This window comes from Takifugu flavidus, chromosome 16 (assembly GCF_003711565.1).
Source record: "Takifugu flavidus isolate HTHZ2018 chromosome 16, ASM371156v2, whole genome shotgun sequence".
Taxonomy (NCBI): Eukaryota; Metazoa; Chordata; class Actinopteri; order Tetraodontiformes; family Tetraodontidae; genus Takifugu; species Takifugu flavidus.
In genome coordinates this window covers 14151772-14167198 of record NC_079535.1, presented here as the reverse complement: position 1 = coordinate 14167198, position 15427 = coordinate 14151772, and the positions used below count along the sequence as shown (strand labels likewise).

Below are 15427 nucleotides of genomic sequence, written 5' to 3'. Positions count from 1 at the left end.
AGCAGATGCAGAGATACAGGGCAGATGCAGAGATGCAGAGATGCAGGGCAGATGCAGAGATACAGGGGGGATGCAGGGATACAGAGCAGATGCAGAGATGCAGGGCAGATGCAGAGATGCAGGGATACAGAGATGCAGAGCAGATACAGAGATGCAGGGATGCAGAGATGCAGGGCAGATGCAGAGATGCAGGGCAGATGCAGAGAAGATACAGAGATGCAGAGAAGATACAGAGAGATGCAGAGAAGATACAGAGGTGCAGAGATACAGAGAGCAGATGCAGAGAGAAGATACAGACGTGCAGAGAAGATACAGATGTGCAGAGATACAGAGATGCAGAGAAGATACAGAGGTGCAGAGAAGATACAGAGATGCAGAGAAGATACAGAGGTGCAGAAGAAGTACAGATGTGCAGAGAAGATACAGAGATGCAGAGATGCAGAGAGATACAGAGGTGCATGAGAGATACAGAGATGCAGGGATACAGAGATGCAGGGATGCAGGGCAGATACAGAGGTGCAGAGATACAGAGATGCAGGGATACAGAGATGCAGACCACATTGGTGTGGTTTTTATTGGCCTGATTGCAGGTTTGATAGACTCATTCATGCACACTTTTAATTCCTGCACTAAACACACATTTTGGAAGTGTTTAGGCAAGACACAATCATTAAACCCTCAAAATATAATGGAAAACATAGTTGAATGAGGCCATTAGACACTATTTAAATTGCATAACATTATATGCTGCACACTCATAAAAAGTTGCTATTTTGTTGAAATTCATGCACAAACATTGGGTGTTGAATGAGCAGCAATGACGGACGTCATGTCCGACTTCCTGCCGTCTCCATATTTGGGCAAAGCATGCTAGCACTCATCTGTGAAAACGCAATCTTTAGTCTAGAAAATATTGTCTATAAACGTGAACATAAGCATAAATGTCCAGATGCTGAGGTTATGAAGCTTATAAAAATGTAATAAAAGCATGGCTGTGTACATGAAATCTGACTAACCAGCTCAAGTTGTATTTAATTATCCATCTGCTTTTAAATGTGATTCTTCACCGTCAAGATTTTACAATTCTCCATGTGTGAATTTCTGTATTTCTGGGAAATCAATGAAATTGCCTGAACATTCAAAGAGACTTGGCTTGTTTGGGCCCCTGAGAGCAGAGCTTCAAGGTCTGTTTTGGCCCCTCTGACAATCTGCTACTAAAAATCTGAGACTAAAAATACCAAAGTAGTTCAGGTGGGATCTGGAGAACATGACGGAACCCCCGGAGGAGGAGCATTTGTGGCAGTGCTACCCAACCCTCCCAGACCCAGACGCCACATTTGAATGTGACATCAGATGGTATTGATGTGTGCAACATGTGGAGCTCCACCTGAGCACTTCCCCCATCATGTCCATCAATGGACTGATGCTAATGTTGCCTGCAGCGAGCATCTTCCTGAGCGACTCGGCTTCTCGGTGTCACCTTGGCCGTCGCACTGACTTGGACTCATTTGGGCGAATTCTCAGGGTGACAGAGGAGACGGTTAATCCGTCAGAATCATTTGGTGACAGGCGAATCTGATAATCCCGCAAAGTTATTCAGTGCCACCGAGGATTGCCTAATCCTCTGCCGACGCCCAAAGAGACGATGCTAACTAAACGGCTCTCTGGGAATGATATGGCCACCGAGGGTGATGGTTAGGGTTCCTCTGTACATGTGGGATTTAGCACAGCCAATATTTGCTGATGCTCTGTGTACTTTGCAGAAAGCATCTGTTGAATGTCCACAAACATATTTGTGCGGTGAAACAGGTGTGTTGGGATGGGATCTAAAGGACACGCGGTGGACACTCTTGGATTTCTGAATTAGCGACGACGCCTCGTATAGGGGTGAAGGAGCTTAAGGGCTCGTTGGAGACCCTGTATGTTCCCACAGTCGGCACATCTGGTGATGGTCCAGTTGTTGGGATGGCCTGGTTAGCTTTCTCTCTGATAGCTAGAACTTTATCAGTGAAGAAGCTCATGAAGTCTTCACCACTAAGGGAAGAAGGGATACGTGGATCTAAAACACTGTGACTCTTGGTTAATTTGGCCACAGTGCTGAAAAGGAACCTGGGGTTGCTCTTATTTTCCTCAATGAAAGAAGAAAAATAAGCTGTTCTAGCCTTGCGGAGGGCCTTTTTGTAAACTAATAGACAGGTATTGTAAAAGAAATAATTTTTTGTTTAGCATAGATTAATTAAAAGAATTAAGGTCAAGCAAGTTCATCTGATGATGCTTGTGCAGGTGCACGAGGTGTCACGAGGTGTAGAACAAAGACTCCTTAGAAATAATGAAGATGTGCGAGTCAGCAACCTTCAAAACGCTTCAGTTTGTCATGCTAACCTTGTGACGATGAAGTAAGCAGATGGAAAAGTACCGAGAGAAAGCGTAGCTGCTAAGCATTATAAAAGGGAGGTGTTTGTTCCAGTGGGCAGAGCTCTCTGTGCACGCCCTTGTTGCAGGTGTTCTGACTGACTTCAACTCTTCAAAGCAGCATTCTGACTTGGTGTTAACTGAAGAAAATCCTCGACAGTATGAAGGAATTATGCTGTGACTTTTTCCAAGTGCACATTAAAATGGTTCAGAATTTAAAAGATTCTATGTGACAACATAATCGCTGTGGAAAAGCGCATGTTCTTGGTCGTCAATATCAGTGAAGCCAACACCACCACAGTGAAAGGAAAAACATTTTTGGAGTTTGATTATAGAAGAGACAGTTTCACAATTCAAAAATATTCCTGAACTTTAAAATATAGTAGATGGAAGCAGCAAATCAGACTAAATCATTAAGTGTAATCATTTTACTTCCTAGCCATCACATCTTTCCTAAATGTGTCTATTTCTGACAATCTAGCAACTCAGGTTTTGTCTGTTTATGATGTGTAGAAGTAGCCCAACTTAAGGACATAAAGGTCAAAGACATGTTGTTGGTATCCAACCATATAAAGTGCCTGAACATCAGAAGCCAGTTGTTTTATGCATATGTGCATTCTTTCAGAAGTGTCTTCGTGCTCACACTCCACCCAGAATCAGCTGGTCAACCTTCAAAAAGGATGACTTCATCAATACTTGGATCAATAGGGGCCCCGATACCCCCTCCCCGAGTTCTGAGGCCTACATTAATTCACCGAGAACAAAAGTCCATCCAACATCAACGGGACGCTTTAGTCCTTTGGTGAACACTTGACCTTTGAAGTACTGATAGCTCTGCTTTGGTTTTGAGAAAATTCATTGTGAAAATATGTTGAAAACATATTATATTTATTACCAATACAAGACACAGAGTAAGCTGAATATGAATTCCTGTAGTATTGCAGATTCTATGTGCCAAAGGATTATGAGGCCACACAAGTGTGCAAAAGCAGAGCTCCTTTTGGGGACTGGGACTAGTTCCTTTGAGTTGGTTGTGGTATGCATGTATACCATGAAAAATGGATGAGTCCTACCTCCTGAGACTAAAATTAGATGGAAACCTAACACGGCAAGTGTCCTTCAAGTAACAACAAGAGACAGAGGGTGAGAAAAAGGCTGCAGTGCTTCAGAAGAAAAAACACGATTATTCCTTTTTGCATGAAAGAAAAGGCCACTAAATTCAAGCAGAAGCACCTTTGTTCCGACTTCGGTGGCACAACAGCTGGAACAGAGAGTGGACAAAAGCAGAAATGGAGAGTTGTATGCAGATTATTTTCCCAATATAGCAAAAGATATGCAGTTCAAGGTGTGCAGGAGAGATTTTTATTCAGTCAAGGTTAAAATATTCATCCACATTCTGAAGCAGGTCCCCCTCCATGGACGTTAGCATGCGTCTCTGCCATGTGGCGAGAACAGACAAACTAACCTGAATGAGTGTTAGGGCCCACGTGTTAGGGCCGCCCACGAGTAAAAAAAAGGTAGACTTTTTACAAAATGTGCCAATCGGTGGACAAAAGGTCACTCAGCGTGCTTGTGGCCATTTCTTGACATTACAATTTGACTTTTTTGACATTTCAAATTTTTCTCAAACGGTATGATGAAGAAAATCTTTCTCCTGTATTTTTTTACTCACTTTACTTACGCTAACCCGAATACTCTGCACATTTTTAGTCAAGTAAAAGAATAGATTCACAAAAGCTCGAATAGGAACAGGAGAGGCAGGAGCAGGCCATGAGCATTTCATCTATTTAAGAGCCAGTAATTAGCTATAATTAGCTCTGGATCTGCTCAGTGTTTTGCTGCAGGTCATTCCACACCCACATTTGTGGTTCACCACATAGGTGACAGGGCTGGGAAGCAGAGGGTTTATGGTAGCAGGGACAGGACAGCGTCAGTGGTGATGAACCCTTGAGCAAGTCACTGAAGCCCGCCCACGCCTACATCCACGTCCACGCTGGAAGAATAAAGAGAGACATTCCCAGGACTTCAGCAGCTCTGATCAGACTGTATTTGATCATTGCTGAAGTGGAAACTTTGCCTTCCTTTAAAGAAGCTGAGCCGAGCTTCATCCATTTGTTCCGGCAGGTTCCGGTCGTTAGCTTCTTGTGGTGTGCAGGCAGCTCCGTGAGTGAGTCTGGGGTCCCGCAGGTCCTCAGTCGAGCCAGCTTACATGAAAATACATCGCTTGGGCCACATTTGCTCATCGGTCCTGGATGACGTATCGTGGCTGCTGATGCAGCATTCAACTCTGAACGGAAGACCAAAGCTGCGTGTGCACGTGATCCAGCACCCTAGATCACCGACTCATTCTGATCCAGCGTCTGTTTGATCTAAACTAGGTGCCTTCAAAATATTGTGCTGCACTCTTTGGAAATAAGATTAATATGGACCCTTCATCCACGAAAAAAGTTCAGTTATATTTACAGTCTGACTTATTGTTTTAATTTTATTGCTCATTCGGTTTGACCCTTTTCCAAGAAGACTCTTCAACACAAAATCGAAAAAAAGGTAGATTTCATTTCTCTAACTTTAGTATGCATTATGAAGCTGTGGGTGTTATTAAATGGAGAAATAAACGGAGATTAAAAGGAGAATAAGATGATTGCAATTTGCAAAACATCTGCTACAGATACCTCAAGGTTTTACCAAAACTGGTCTTGTTTATGACAATTGAAACCTTTATGACATGCATGAAATGAGTAAATTATTCTCATTGCCAGACAGGTAAACTTCCATAAGAGAGAGAGATAAAATGGGGAAACATCATATACATATATAGGTCCAAAACTGTGAACTGAGCTCTACTAACCCGCTACTCTACTAACGCTAACCACCAGGACCGGCAATGATCATGCATCCCTGCTTCTGCTATACCAGGACATTACCCAGAACCCACTCTTTCCATTAGCACACTAGCATGAATTCATTCCAGAACGTTCCTTGTGAGCCAACAGTAATCCAACAACAGTAGACGTTGACCAAGACAGGGAAGAATTTTCATGGCTCCACAAGGTGCTTCGTCATGGCTGGTGGTGCAGAAAGGGACCGCTTAATTGGCACAGCTCAAATTCAACAGCACTAATTAACAGAGGAAGGACGAGCTTCCACTTCTGAGTCCAGAAATCCATCCTGAGAAGTCCACCGACATCTGGCATGCTGTAGGGTTAGGGTTAGGGTTAGGGTTAGGGTTATGCTGTGGGGTTAGGGTTAGGGTTAGGGTTATGCTGTAGGGTTAGGGTTAGGGTTAGGGTTATGCTGTGGGGTAGGGTTAGGGTTAGGGTTATGCTGTAGGGTTAGGGTTAGGGTTATGCTGTGGGGTTAGGGTTAGGGTTAGGGTTATGCTGTGGGGTTAGGGTTAGGGTTATGCTGTAGGGTTAGGGTTAGGGTTATGCTGTAGGGTTAGGGTTAGGGTTATGCTGTAGGGTTAGGGTTATGCTGTAGGGTTAGGGTTAGGGTTATGCTGTAGGGTTAGGGTTAGGGTTATGCTGTAGGGTTAGGGTTAGGGTTATGCTGTAGGGTTAGGGTTAGGGTTAGGGTTATGCTGTAGGGTTAGGGTTAGGGTTAGGGTTATGCTGTAGGGTTAGGGTTAGGGTTAGGGTTATGCTGTGGGGTTAGGGTTATGGTTATCCTAGGGGTTAGGGTTAGGGTTAGGGTTATGCTGTAGGGTTAGGGTTAGGGTTAGGGTTATGCTGTGGGGTTAGGGTTAGGGTTATGCTGTAGGGTTAGGGTTATGCTGTGGGGTTAGGGTTAGGGTTAGGCTGTGGGGTTAGGGTTAGGGTTATGCTGTAGGGTTAGGGTTAGGGTTATGCTGTGGGGTTAGGGTTAGGTTATGCTGTGGGGTTAGGGTTAGGGTTATGCCGCGGGGTTAGGGTTAGGGTTATGCCGCGGGGTGGGCGCCAGACTACAGAACACAGTTTTCTCTTGAGGGATGAGAAAAGCATTAAACTATCACAGGAGCAGTTTTACATATTCTTGACAACTCTTCAACTCAAATGACCTGATCATCTGCTCATAGCCCATGTTAGCATGAGCACCGGATTCCATAGAGAAAACAGGAAGAAGGTCTGTCATGTGCACACAGCGAGCCCCTACAGGTGACCGTGTGCTCACAGCGAGCCCCTACAGGTGACCGTGTGCTCACAGCGAGCCCCTACAGGTGACCGTGTGCACACAGCGAGCCCCTACAGGTGACCGTGTGCACACAGCGAGCCCCTACAGGTGGCCGTGTGCACACAGCGAGCCCCTACAGGTGACCGTGTGCTCACAGCGAGCCCCTACAGGTGACCGTGTGCTCACAGCGAGCCCCTACAGGTGACCGTGTGCTCACAGCGAGCCCCTACAGGTGAACGTGTGCTCACAGCGAGCCCCTACAGGTGACCGTGTGCACACAGCGAGCCCCTACAGGTGAACGTGTGCTCACAGCGAGCCCCTACAGGTGAACGTGTGCTCACAGCGAGCCCCTACAGGTGAACTCTGTCGTGTGAGATTATTCCAGTGCTGCTGCCACTGTAATTATCTGGAAATGAACAAAGCAGGACTTTCAGGCTGTCCGGGGTCTTTTTCACAGGGAAAACAGCCAAATTAACGGGTTCTGCTGACTATTGAGAACTCCACTGATTCAAAGTGTAAAACGGAAATCTTAAATACATTGTGCTTGTTTCTAAAATGAGTAGTCGTGCCAAAAATGTGCACTCAATTCCTGAGCAAGGGTGTTTGTGGATGTGGAATAAGCTTTACTGCACAGAATGTAATAATGGCTTTCCAAAAGAGCCGACAGCAAAATAATTGCATCCATGTTGATGACTAAATCTTTGTGTATAGGGAAGGAGAATTTATGCCCCAGACAGTTATCCAACCGCACACGCCGTGGTGGCTGTGCTATTAACGAGGCTTTCTTACCACAAATGCCCCCTCCCAAGGATGAACTGCCCATGCATGTAATGGACATCTTAAAGCATAAAGCAAAGCGTCTGGCAGACAATGCATTATTAATTCATAATTTATTTTGTGCCAATCGATGCCTTTTTAAAAATTCATCAATACAGTGCAATTAAGTGCTTCTAGGGCTGAACTGTGTTTGTTCCGACCACTGCAGGAGTTTTGGAAAGTGGCGTGATGAGGGACAGACCCACAGATTTAAAAGAGCACATGCAAAGGCCCTGTCTGGGTGTGCCCTAGCCCTAACCCTAGCCCTGTCTGGGTGTGCCCTAGCCCTAACCCTGTCTGGGTGTGCCCTAGCCCTAACCCTAACCCTAGCCCTAACCCTGTATCCACAGTCACAGTTTCTGCTCCATCTGCCCTCCTATGCTCTCACACTGACTCACGGCTCGCCCTACAGCCTCTTTCTGCAAGGCTGTCAGATGTTCTGCAGGTTCACTGACTCCGATCCTATTCCCAACCAAATCCCAAAATGCTCAACCCTGTAGGCTGCCCTTCTACATGACCCATATCAATGTTAACATTGACCCAGAATTCCAGGAGATCCTTACAATGACACATCTGTTGCTACGTGTTTCTAAAATTATGGAATGAAAATGCTTCTTGGCTGCAAGTCATTCAAGAGATGACCACTTGAGCCTTTGTGATTCATTAGTTTCAGAGCTGTAAATAACTGGCCTATGAAGAGTTTGAAGCCAGATGAAGTGAGAAATATGTTAGAAATATGTGGAAAAGAGATGCTAACGTGCAAATTTTGAATAATACTGTTACAAATGTCTTATTTGTATGAAAGATATAGATGGTGATATCAAAGATGAGCATATGGAAAACATACAGTACAGTTAGCTGCCATTGTTTAGAATCCATATTTGTTCCAGACCAAGAGAGATAGATCACTTCATGTATTCTTGGATTTAAGCACTGCTGCCGTGATTTGGGCACATCTCGTCTGCGTTGGGGTTCGGATCTGCCCGATCCAGAGCTCTGACAGATCGCCCAACTCGTACCCATCCCGACTGCAGCAACACACCGCTGCACTGGAATTATTAAAGAGAGGGCAGAGGAGCACAGGCTGACACATAAAGGCTGGCTGATAAATCCACAAAGACGGAGGCAGACTTGAGGGTGGATAATAAGGTGGAGGCCAGAGATAGTTACCAGAGCAGCAGATGGATGGGCAACGCAACAGGCTGACAAAGAGCACGGCAGCCAGGATGATGGACTGAGAACAGGCTAAACGAGGCTCCACAGCACCAATCAAGCCAAATTTCCTGGGTTATATTCAATTTGTTTGTTTTCTCCGCACGTGGAATACACACCCATGAAAATACGCCTTCTATTTATTTTATTTCTTCTGCCTTTTTCATGAATTTGACTGGCAGACTACACAGAGTGGATGGGAGAAGGGTTTGCAGTTGCTGTGGCAACGGCCTGCTGTTAGAGGCTACATTCCTGGCATCTGATGGTTCTGCGTTGCAATCGATAAGAAACCCCCGCCTGCAGGGCCTGATGAGCAGGCTGGCTCTTTTTCCTTTTTTTGCAAGGCCAGTCTACAGCACGGGTAGGAATGGCGTTCCATGGAGGACGTGTCAACAGGAGGAAAAGGAGATAAAGACTAGGGGCGGAAAAGCAGTGAAAGAGGGGAGATGTGCAGATACGATATAACCTGCCGACCAGGGCTCACGAGTGAAGGAGAAAGACTAAATGTGGGCTGTCAGACGTCTTCTTCTTCATTTCAGCTATTGGTTTTAATGCCTCTATCAAAGTAAGGTATGTGCTCCATTGTCTGCTCATCTTATTGGCCATTGGCTCCTTTTAATATTTCCAGTGTTTTGTCTGAGTGCATTCAAATGTCTTCTGCCCACTGATGTGTCTTAGCTTTTCACAGAGCTAATTGGCTAAGATAGCCGCGAGCAGAATGCAGACGCTGTTGGTAATGAGGCCGTTCCAGTCAGCCTCTCGCTCTACTGAGCTATCTGTCAATGCAACAACCTGTGGCTGCTGGGATGTACTTTTCTGGGAAGAATCACCACTCTCCATTAAATCCTAACGCTTTTACCTAGTAGTCCGCTTGCTTTCCCTCATTATCCTGTTGTTAGCATGTTGTCACTGGACAGACCCACCGATGAAGAGAGGTTCTTAACTGTACCTTTGTTCAAGGAGCAAACTATGAAAATGCTTGAAGAGAGCCATCAGTTTTTGTTTTCTGTCAATTTTATTCATTTTTGCTATATAGGAATGGTTGCTGTTCATAGAATAAAAGCAGCTGACAAGGAATAGGTCTTACTTCATTTACACTAAGAAAATTATCTGAATTCTTCTGGTGGAAAATACTATATCTTCTATTTGCAAAACAGCCTGAAGTAAAAATGTATGAAATGATTCAAGAGCATATAAATGCCACAGTCATATCAGATCTAGCCAGTGAGATGCACCTTCACTGTGTGGAAACACATAATGGCTGAGCCATCAAAAGATGGTGCAATATTGCCAAGAAAAGCACAAAGTCAAAGCAAGACTAATCTAATGAGATGCTTTTGGTATTTAAAGAAGTGCTGTTGATGCCTTTAAAATGGTCTCCAGCCTTTACTTTACACAGCAGGAGTGTGGAATGCTGTCTTGAAATACAAATGTGTTGTATTAAATCATATTGTTGAACCCAGCCTCCCTAGCCCTCACTCTCAGTGTCACACTAGTATCTCTCCTGTGAATATATATAATATATAATAGATCTCTCCAGAGTCGCAGGTGGGCCGACAGCAAATCCACATCGGCGTTCACTGCAACAGGCTGCACGCTAACGAGGGTCATTTCTCTGCCGACACGTCCTGACTAAACATTCCCAGTTAGCCTGCAGCCTTTCTCCCTCACACAGCCATGAAACGTCTCTTCGTTAAAGTGGTAAAGGTTAACAACGCTACAGTGATGATAATGAGGTGACAGACTGAGCACAGTTGCATTTGGAAATTTCTAAATCTTGTTCCTGTACAATGTCTTACAGAGCTTGTTCGTGATGGTGGACTGTACAGACAAGAAGTTGTGCCATGACGGAGGGCAACGTGGGTAAAAAAGACATGAGACACACAGCCCAGAACCACTGCCACCTCTTCTTGGGCGGGGCTTTGCTTCTACTCCTGCTCAACCATGTCCAGAGCTGCCCTTCGCGTTGCGACTGCTCGGCCCAAAGCAAGTCAGTTAGCTGCCACCGCAAGCGCCTGCCTGCGATTCCCGAAGGCATCCCCATTGAGACACGGGTCCTGGACCTCAGCAAGAACAAACTGCGCATCATAACACCAGACAACTTCTCTTCATTTCAGCAGCTGGAAGACTTGGATCTTAGCGACAACCTCATCAGTGTAGTCGAGCCGAGTTCCTTTCGTTTCCAAGTGGCTCTGCGTGCACTCAACTTTCGCAGTAATCTGATTCAGCTAATTCCTGTCGGTGTACTGTCCGGACTGACCAATCTCAGTCGCCTGGACCTGAGCCACAATCGACTGGTGGTTCTCCTGGATCACGCCTTCCAGGATCTGAGAAAGCTGACAAAGCTCGAGGTGGGTGATAACGAACTTGTTTTCATCTCTCAGCGGGCGTTCACTGGATTACTTGGACTGCAAAGTCTGACCCTGGAACGTTCCAATCTCACCGTGGTCCCCACCGATGCGCTGGGACATCTGCACAGCCTGGTCGAGCTGCACATGCGCTACTTAAGCATTGGTTTTCTAAAGCCGTACTCATTTAAGAAGCTGTTCCTTCTTCGGCATCTTGACATTGATAACTGGCCCTTGTTAGAGACTCTGCCTCCATACTCACTACATGGCCTCAACCTGACATCACTCTTCATAACCAACACCAACTTGACTACCTTTCCTGGTGCAGCTCTGCGCAGTCTGCCCTACCTCACACATCTTAACCTGTCTTACTGCCACATCCAGTATATCCATCAGGGGGAACTAGGCCAACTGCCACATTTGCTAGACCTTCGCCTTCAAGGGGCTCATCTAGTTTCTATTGAGCCCTCTGCATTTGTTGGCCTGAAATCTTTGCAACTTTTAGATGTTTCACAGAACCGACTGGACTCCTTGGAGAGGGAGGTGTTTGCCTCTCCACAGAGCCTTCGGAGGTTGTGTCTGGGTGGAAACCCGTTGGTCTGCGACTGCCGATTGCTGTGGCTGCTCAACAGCCACAAGCCACTCTCGCTGAAGCTTTTAGATGAGCAACCTCAGTGCAGCGCACCCGAGCACCTCGTGGGGAAGACTCTTCGTGACCTCAAGGAGCCTTTGGTGTCTAGGTACATGACCTGCACAAAGCCACGGATAGGACCCAATACAACACAGGTGCTGATGACGGATGAAGGACAGCCCGCCCACCTGAGCTGCATGGCCGAGGGAGCACCCCGTCCATCAGTGTTCTGGATCACACCTCATAGACGTCACATCACAGCAAAGAGCAGTGGCAGGGTAGAAGTCCAACCGGATGGCACCCTGGAAATCAAAACAGCAGAGCTGCACGACAGCGGGGTGTACTATTGCATTGCTAGCAACCCTGCTGGCAATGCAAGCCTGTCAGCTTCGTTAGCTGTTAAGAGCTCAGGCATTGCAGACAGAGCTCACTATACCAATAGGAGCTCAAATTACCTGACAGACTCCAACAGCACAAGGGGGAACGGGACTGTACTGTACAACATGACAGTTCCTATTGATATTAAGACCATCATCATATCTACAGCCATGGGCTGCCTGTCCTTTTTAGGTGTGGTCATCTTCTGCTTCCTGCTTCTTTTTGCCTGGAGTAGAGGAAAAGGACGTCACAAAAACAACTTTGACATCGAATACGTCCCTCGTAAGTCTAACGGCACCGTAGCGGAGGTGACGGAAACAAGCGGCCCAAGACGGGTCAACATGAAAATGATCTGAAGACAGTGCAGATTGGTGCAAACATTACAACAAAATATCCACATATCAGCAAAAACACACACACACACACAACAGATTTTCTATGACAAAGTGGATTTGTGACAAACGAAAGTGATGTACTATTATAGTGGGTGTCAGTATGACAGTGGTCTAGTGATACAGTGGGCATGTGAATATTAAAGTGAAGTCGTGAACATGTCTATATGAAATGATGTTCTCATACAGTACACCGAGTATAACACTATAATCAACATATCAGTATGGGAGTGAAATAGGCCAGTGTTTCATGGTGGGATGAATGACACTTGTGTCAACTGCCGAGACATGGATGTGATGGAGGGAGTTGTTGGGAGGGGGCGCGACATCCGAGAGGGGCGAGAGCCATTTAACACGTCAGTAAGCTGCTGTATGGATGCTACCTTCATGAGAGTGTGTGTGTGCGTGTGTGTGTGTGTGTGTGTGAGCGCATTGGTGTACGCATGTTGCATTTGTGCAATCCTTTGTGCATGTGCACGCACTGCCTTTCTTCTTGGACGGATTGATTCATGTAACTGATTTGAAAGTATCCCTACAGTCCCCAACAGAATAGTCGCACTGCAATAGAACAAATGACCATCAGGAGGGCTACATTTCACTAATCTTTACACTTTTAAACCACATCCTTGTTTCACTGCTGTGACCTCAGGTGGGAATTTGTTACAGAGAGAAAGTTTAGCTCGCACGGCCGCGGCACTGTTTTCCGGCAACGCTCGTCTTGAGAAATAGCACCGGTGGGTAAAGGTGGTTCTGGTTAGCTCTGGTTAGGGTTCTGTTGAGATGGCATGTTAAACCCATCCCATAGTGCAACAAATCATTGGCAGATTTTCCTGTCAGACAAATCCCGGGATGTGATATGAAAGAGTGGATAGCCAGACATAGTGCCAAAGGCTGAGCAGCCTGTGCACCGTTTGGGAGCAAAGCAGCTTTGACTTTTGCAGATTTATGAGTTGAATTTCTCGTCCTCTCATTTTTCTTGATCACCTTTTAAACCTTGTGTGTCTGGATCGTTCTCCAAAGCACTGGATATTTAATCGATGGCAGTTAAAGTTGTGGTGAAATATTGTATTATTTGTTTCTTTATTAAAATATTTACTTGAAACTGTTTTAAATGTTTGGGGGGGGCAGTAAAACAAGGGCAACTCTTTGTGATGCAGGAACGTTGGGTGTTAACTTGTGTGATCTTGTTGTGATAAAATGTTCAAGGTTGTAAAAAGTGTTTTCATAATACAAATTTATTGGTATATTTTCAAAAATGAAATAAACATTACCTATACCCCTGAAATTGGAGTTCATTTGGTTTTAGTCCCGTTTTGAAAAGCTCCAAATGAACTTTGTCTGATTTGCATCTCACACAGCTTCTTTGTTCCCAGTCTTCATTGAATAGTTCTGCTTCGTAATCTGCCTCATTTCTTCTGCACTTGACAAAACAATGCAGATGGTTCCCTTCCTGGCCCGCGGCTCCCCGCCTGGCCCGCGGCTCCCCGCCTGGCCCGCGGTTCCCTTCCTGGACCGCGGTTCCCTTCCTGGACCGCGGCTCCCCGCCTGGACCGCGGCTCCCCGCCTGGCCCGCGGTTCCCCGCCTGGCCCGCGGTTCCCCGCCTGGACCACGGTTCCTCTCACAGGTCTAGGTTACTGCTCAGTTTCTGAGCTGACACCCAGCAACACGAGGAACCCTGCAGTCACCTGTGTCTACATTTACAGAAGAAATGCTCAGTAGCCCTTTTCTTCACTGACTATCTGATAAAAGAAAATGCAAATTTGAAATGTTGCTATGTGTTAATGGTGAAATGGTCTTTTGTGTCGTTTTGTATGCAAGGATTGGGGTTAGGGTTGGTGCACCACCAATGTCGTTTGTGGATGGACATCCTGCAACATGACGCTTATGGATGATTCATGGTCTTTTATGTTGTTCAGAAGGTATTAGTTCCATCAGGGGGAAAAGATCCAACTAACACTGGGCTGATGGGCTCCTTCCCAGTGGAAACTCAGCATCCAGGTTTGGTGGCACTGAAGAAGGCATTAATGCTCAGGACCTTGTAGCTTGGCATGAATCATGTCTCCCATCATTAAGGATGTTCACAAGGCATCTGTCAGAACAGACCCAGCCTCATCAAAGAGAAGCAAAGTGAAACTGGGCTGGCTGCTCCGCTCAGCTAATGGAGTCTGTAGGATGAGCCATGATATGTGGAGATCTCCGACACTTCTGATGGACATGAAAAGACATTTTCTGTTAAGGTTGCATGAGATCCTCCTTTTTCAAGTGCTCCTTACAGTAAGGTTGCCCGACAGGAGTTCAACAAGAGTCAAACAACAGTTTAGAGTAGCTCTGCCCACACATCCTCATGCGGTGGCACGACTGGGCCAAACCTGGACAGATGACAGTCTTGATCATGATCATCTTACTGCCTGGCTACTCCTGACGCTGCTCCCTCTATGGTGCATGCCCTCATGTCACCTGGATCAATCTAAAATATTTGGCATCCACCGTAGCGGCTCTCCATTTGTCCCAGGTCTCACTGGTGATGCACCAACAATAATGAAAGGTCAGTCAGGAACCGAGCCGCACAGCCGGTAGGTCCAGCCCACACAAGACCCACCCAGTGGAGAGCTTGGCAGCCTTGAACAAACAAGTACTTCCTTCTTGGGGGGCATTATGGGCACCTGAGCACATTTATCGTCCTGATTAAAACTGCCAGAGATGAAATGCAGCATCGCTCCAAACAAAGGTGGGAAGGAAAAGTTGGATTTCTAAACATCTCCAAGGGACAGTGAGTGTTCACAAAGCACAGAGCTGACACAAAAGGTCAGCCATATTTCAAGTCATCAATAAAACACAGCCAAGAAACGGTGGCGCTCGTGTTGAGAGGAAAGAGGGCAGGATAATGGATGTCAGAAGCTCTGGCACTTTTTCTTCAAATAATAAGTGATGATGTCGTCTAGAGTGGCATGGATGTGTTCGGAGTCATCCCGAGTGTCTCCCTCCCCTTCTGTTTCCTTCCAGGCTGGGCGGGGCTGCTTCCAGCTTCACGCCCATCTTGAGATCGACACACCTGGGACTCGTCTCCAGTTCATCATCCACACCTGCC

At 46.1% G+C, this 15427-nt stretch overlaps 1 protein-coding gene across 3 annotated transcripts in view; it reads left to right on the top strand.

Annotated features, from left to right (window-relative positions):
* lingo2b (leucine rich repeat and Ig domain containing 2b) overlaps positions 1-13623 on the top strand; it is a 34526-nt gene extending 20903 nt beyond the window's left edge. The window contains exons 1-2 of one of the 3 annotated variants that reach the window (XM_057059268.1): positions 8751-9154; positions 10391-13623. In XM_057059268.1, the coding sequence (XP_056915248.1) occupies positions 10434-12302 (1869 nt within the window). In that variant the 5' untranslated portion in view covers positions 8751-9154; positions 10391-10433 and the 3' untranslated portion in view covers positions 12303-13623. Of the gene's footprint in view, positions 1-8750; positions 9160-10390 lie in introns of those variants that run through there. The other 2 variants (XM_057059267.1, XM_057059265.1) reach the window with 2 other exon arrangements.
* Positions 13624-15427: the final 1804 nt, after the last annotated feature.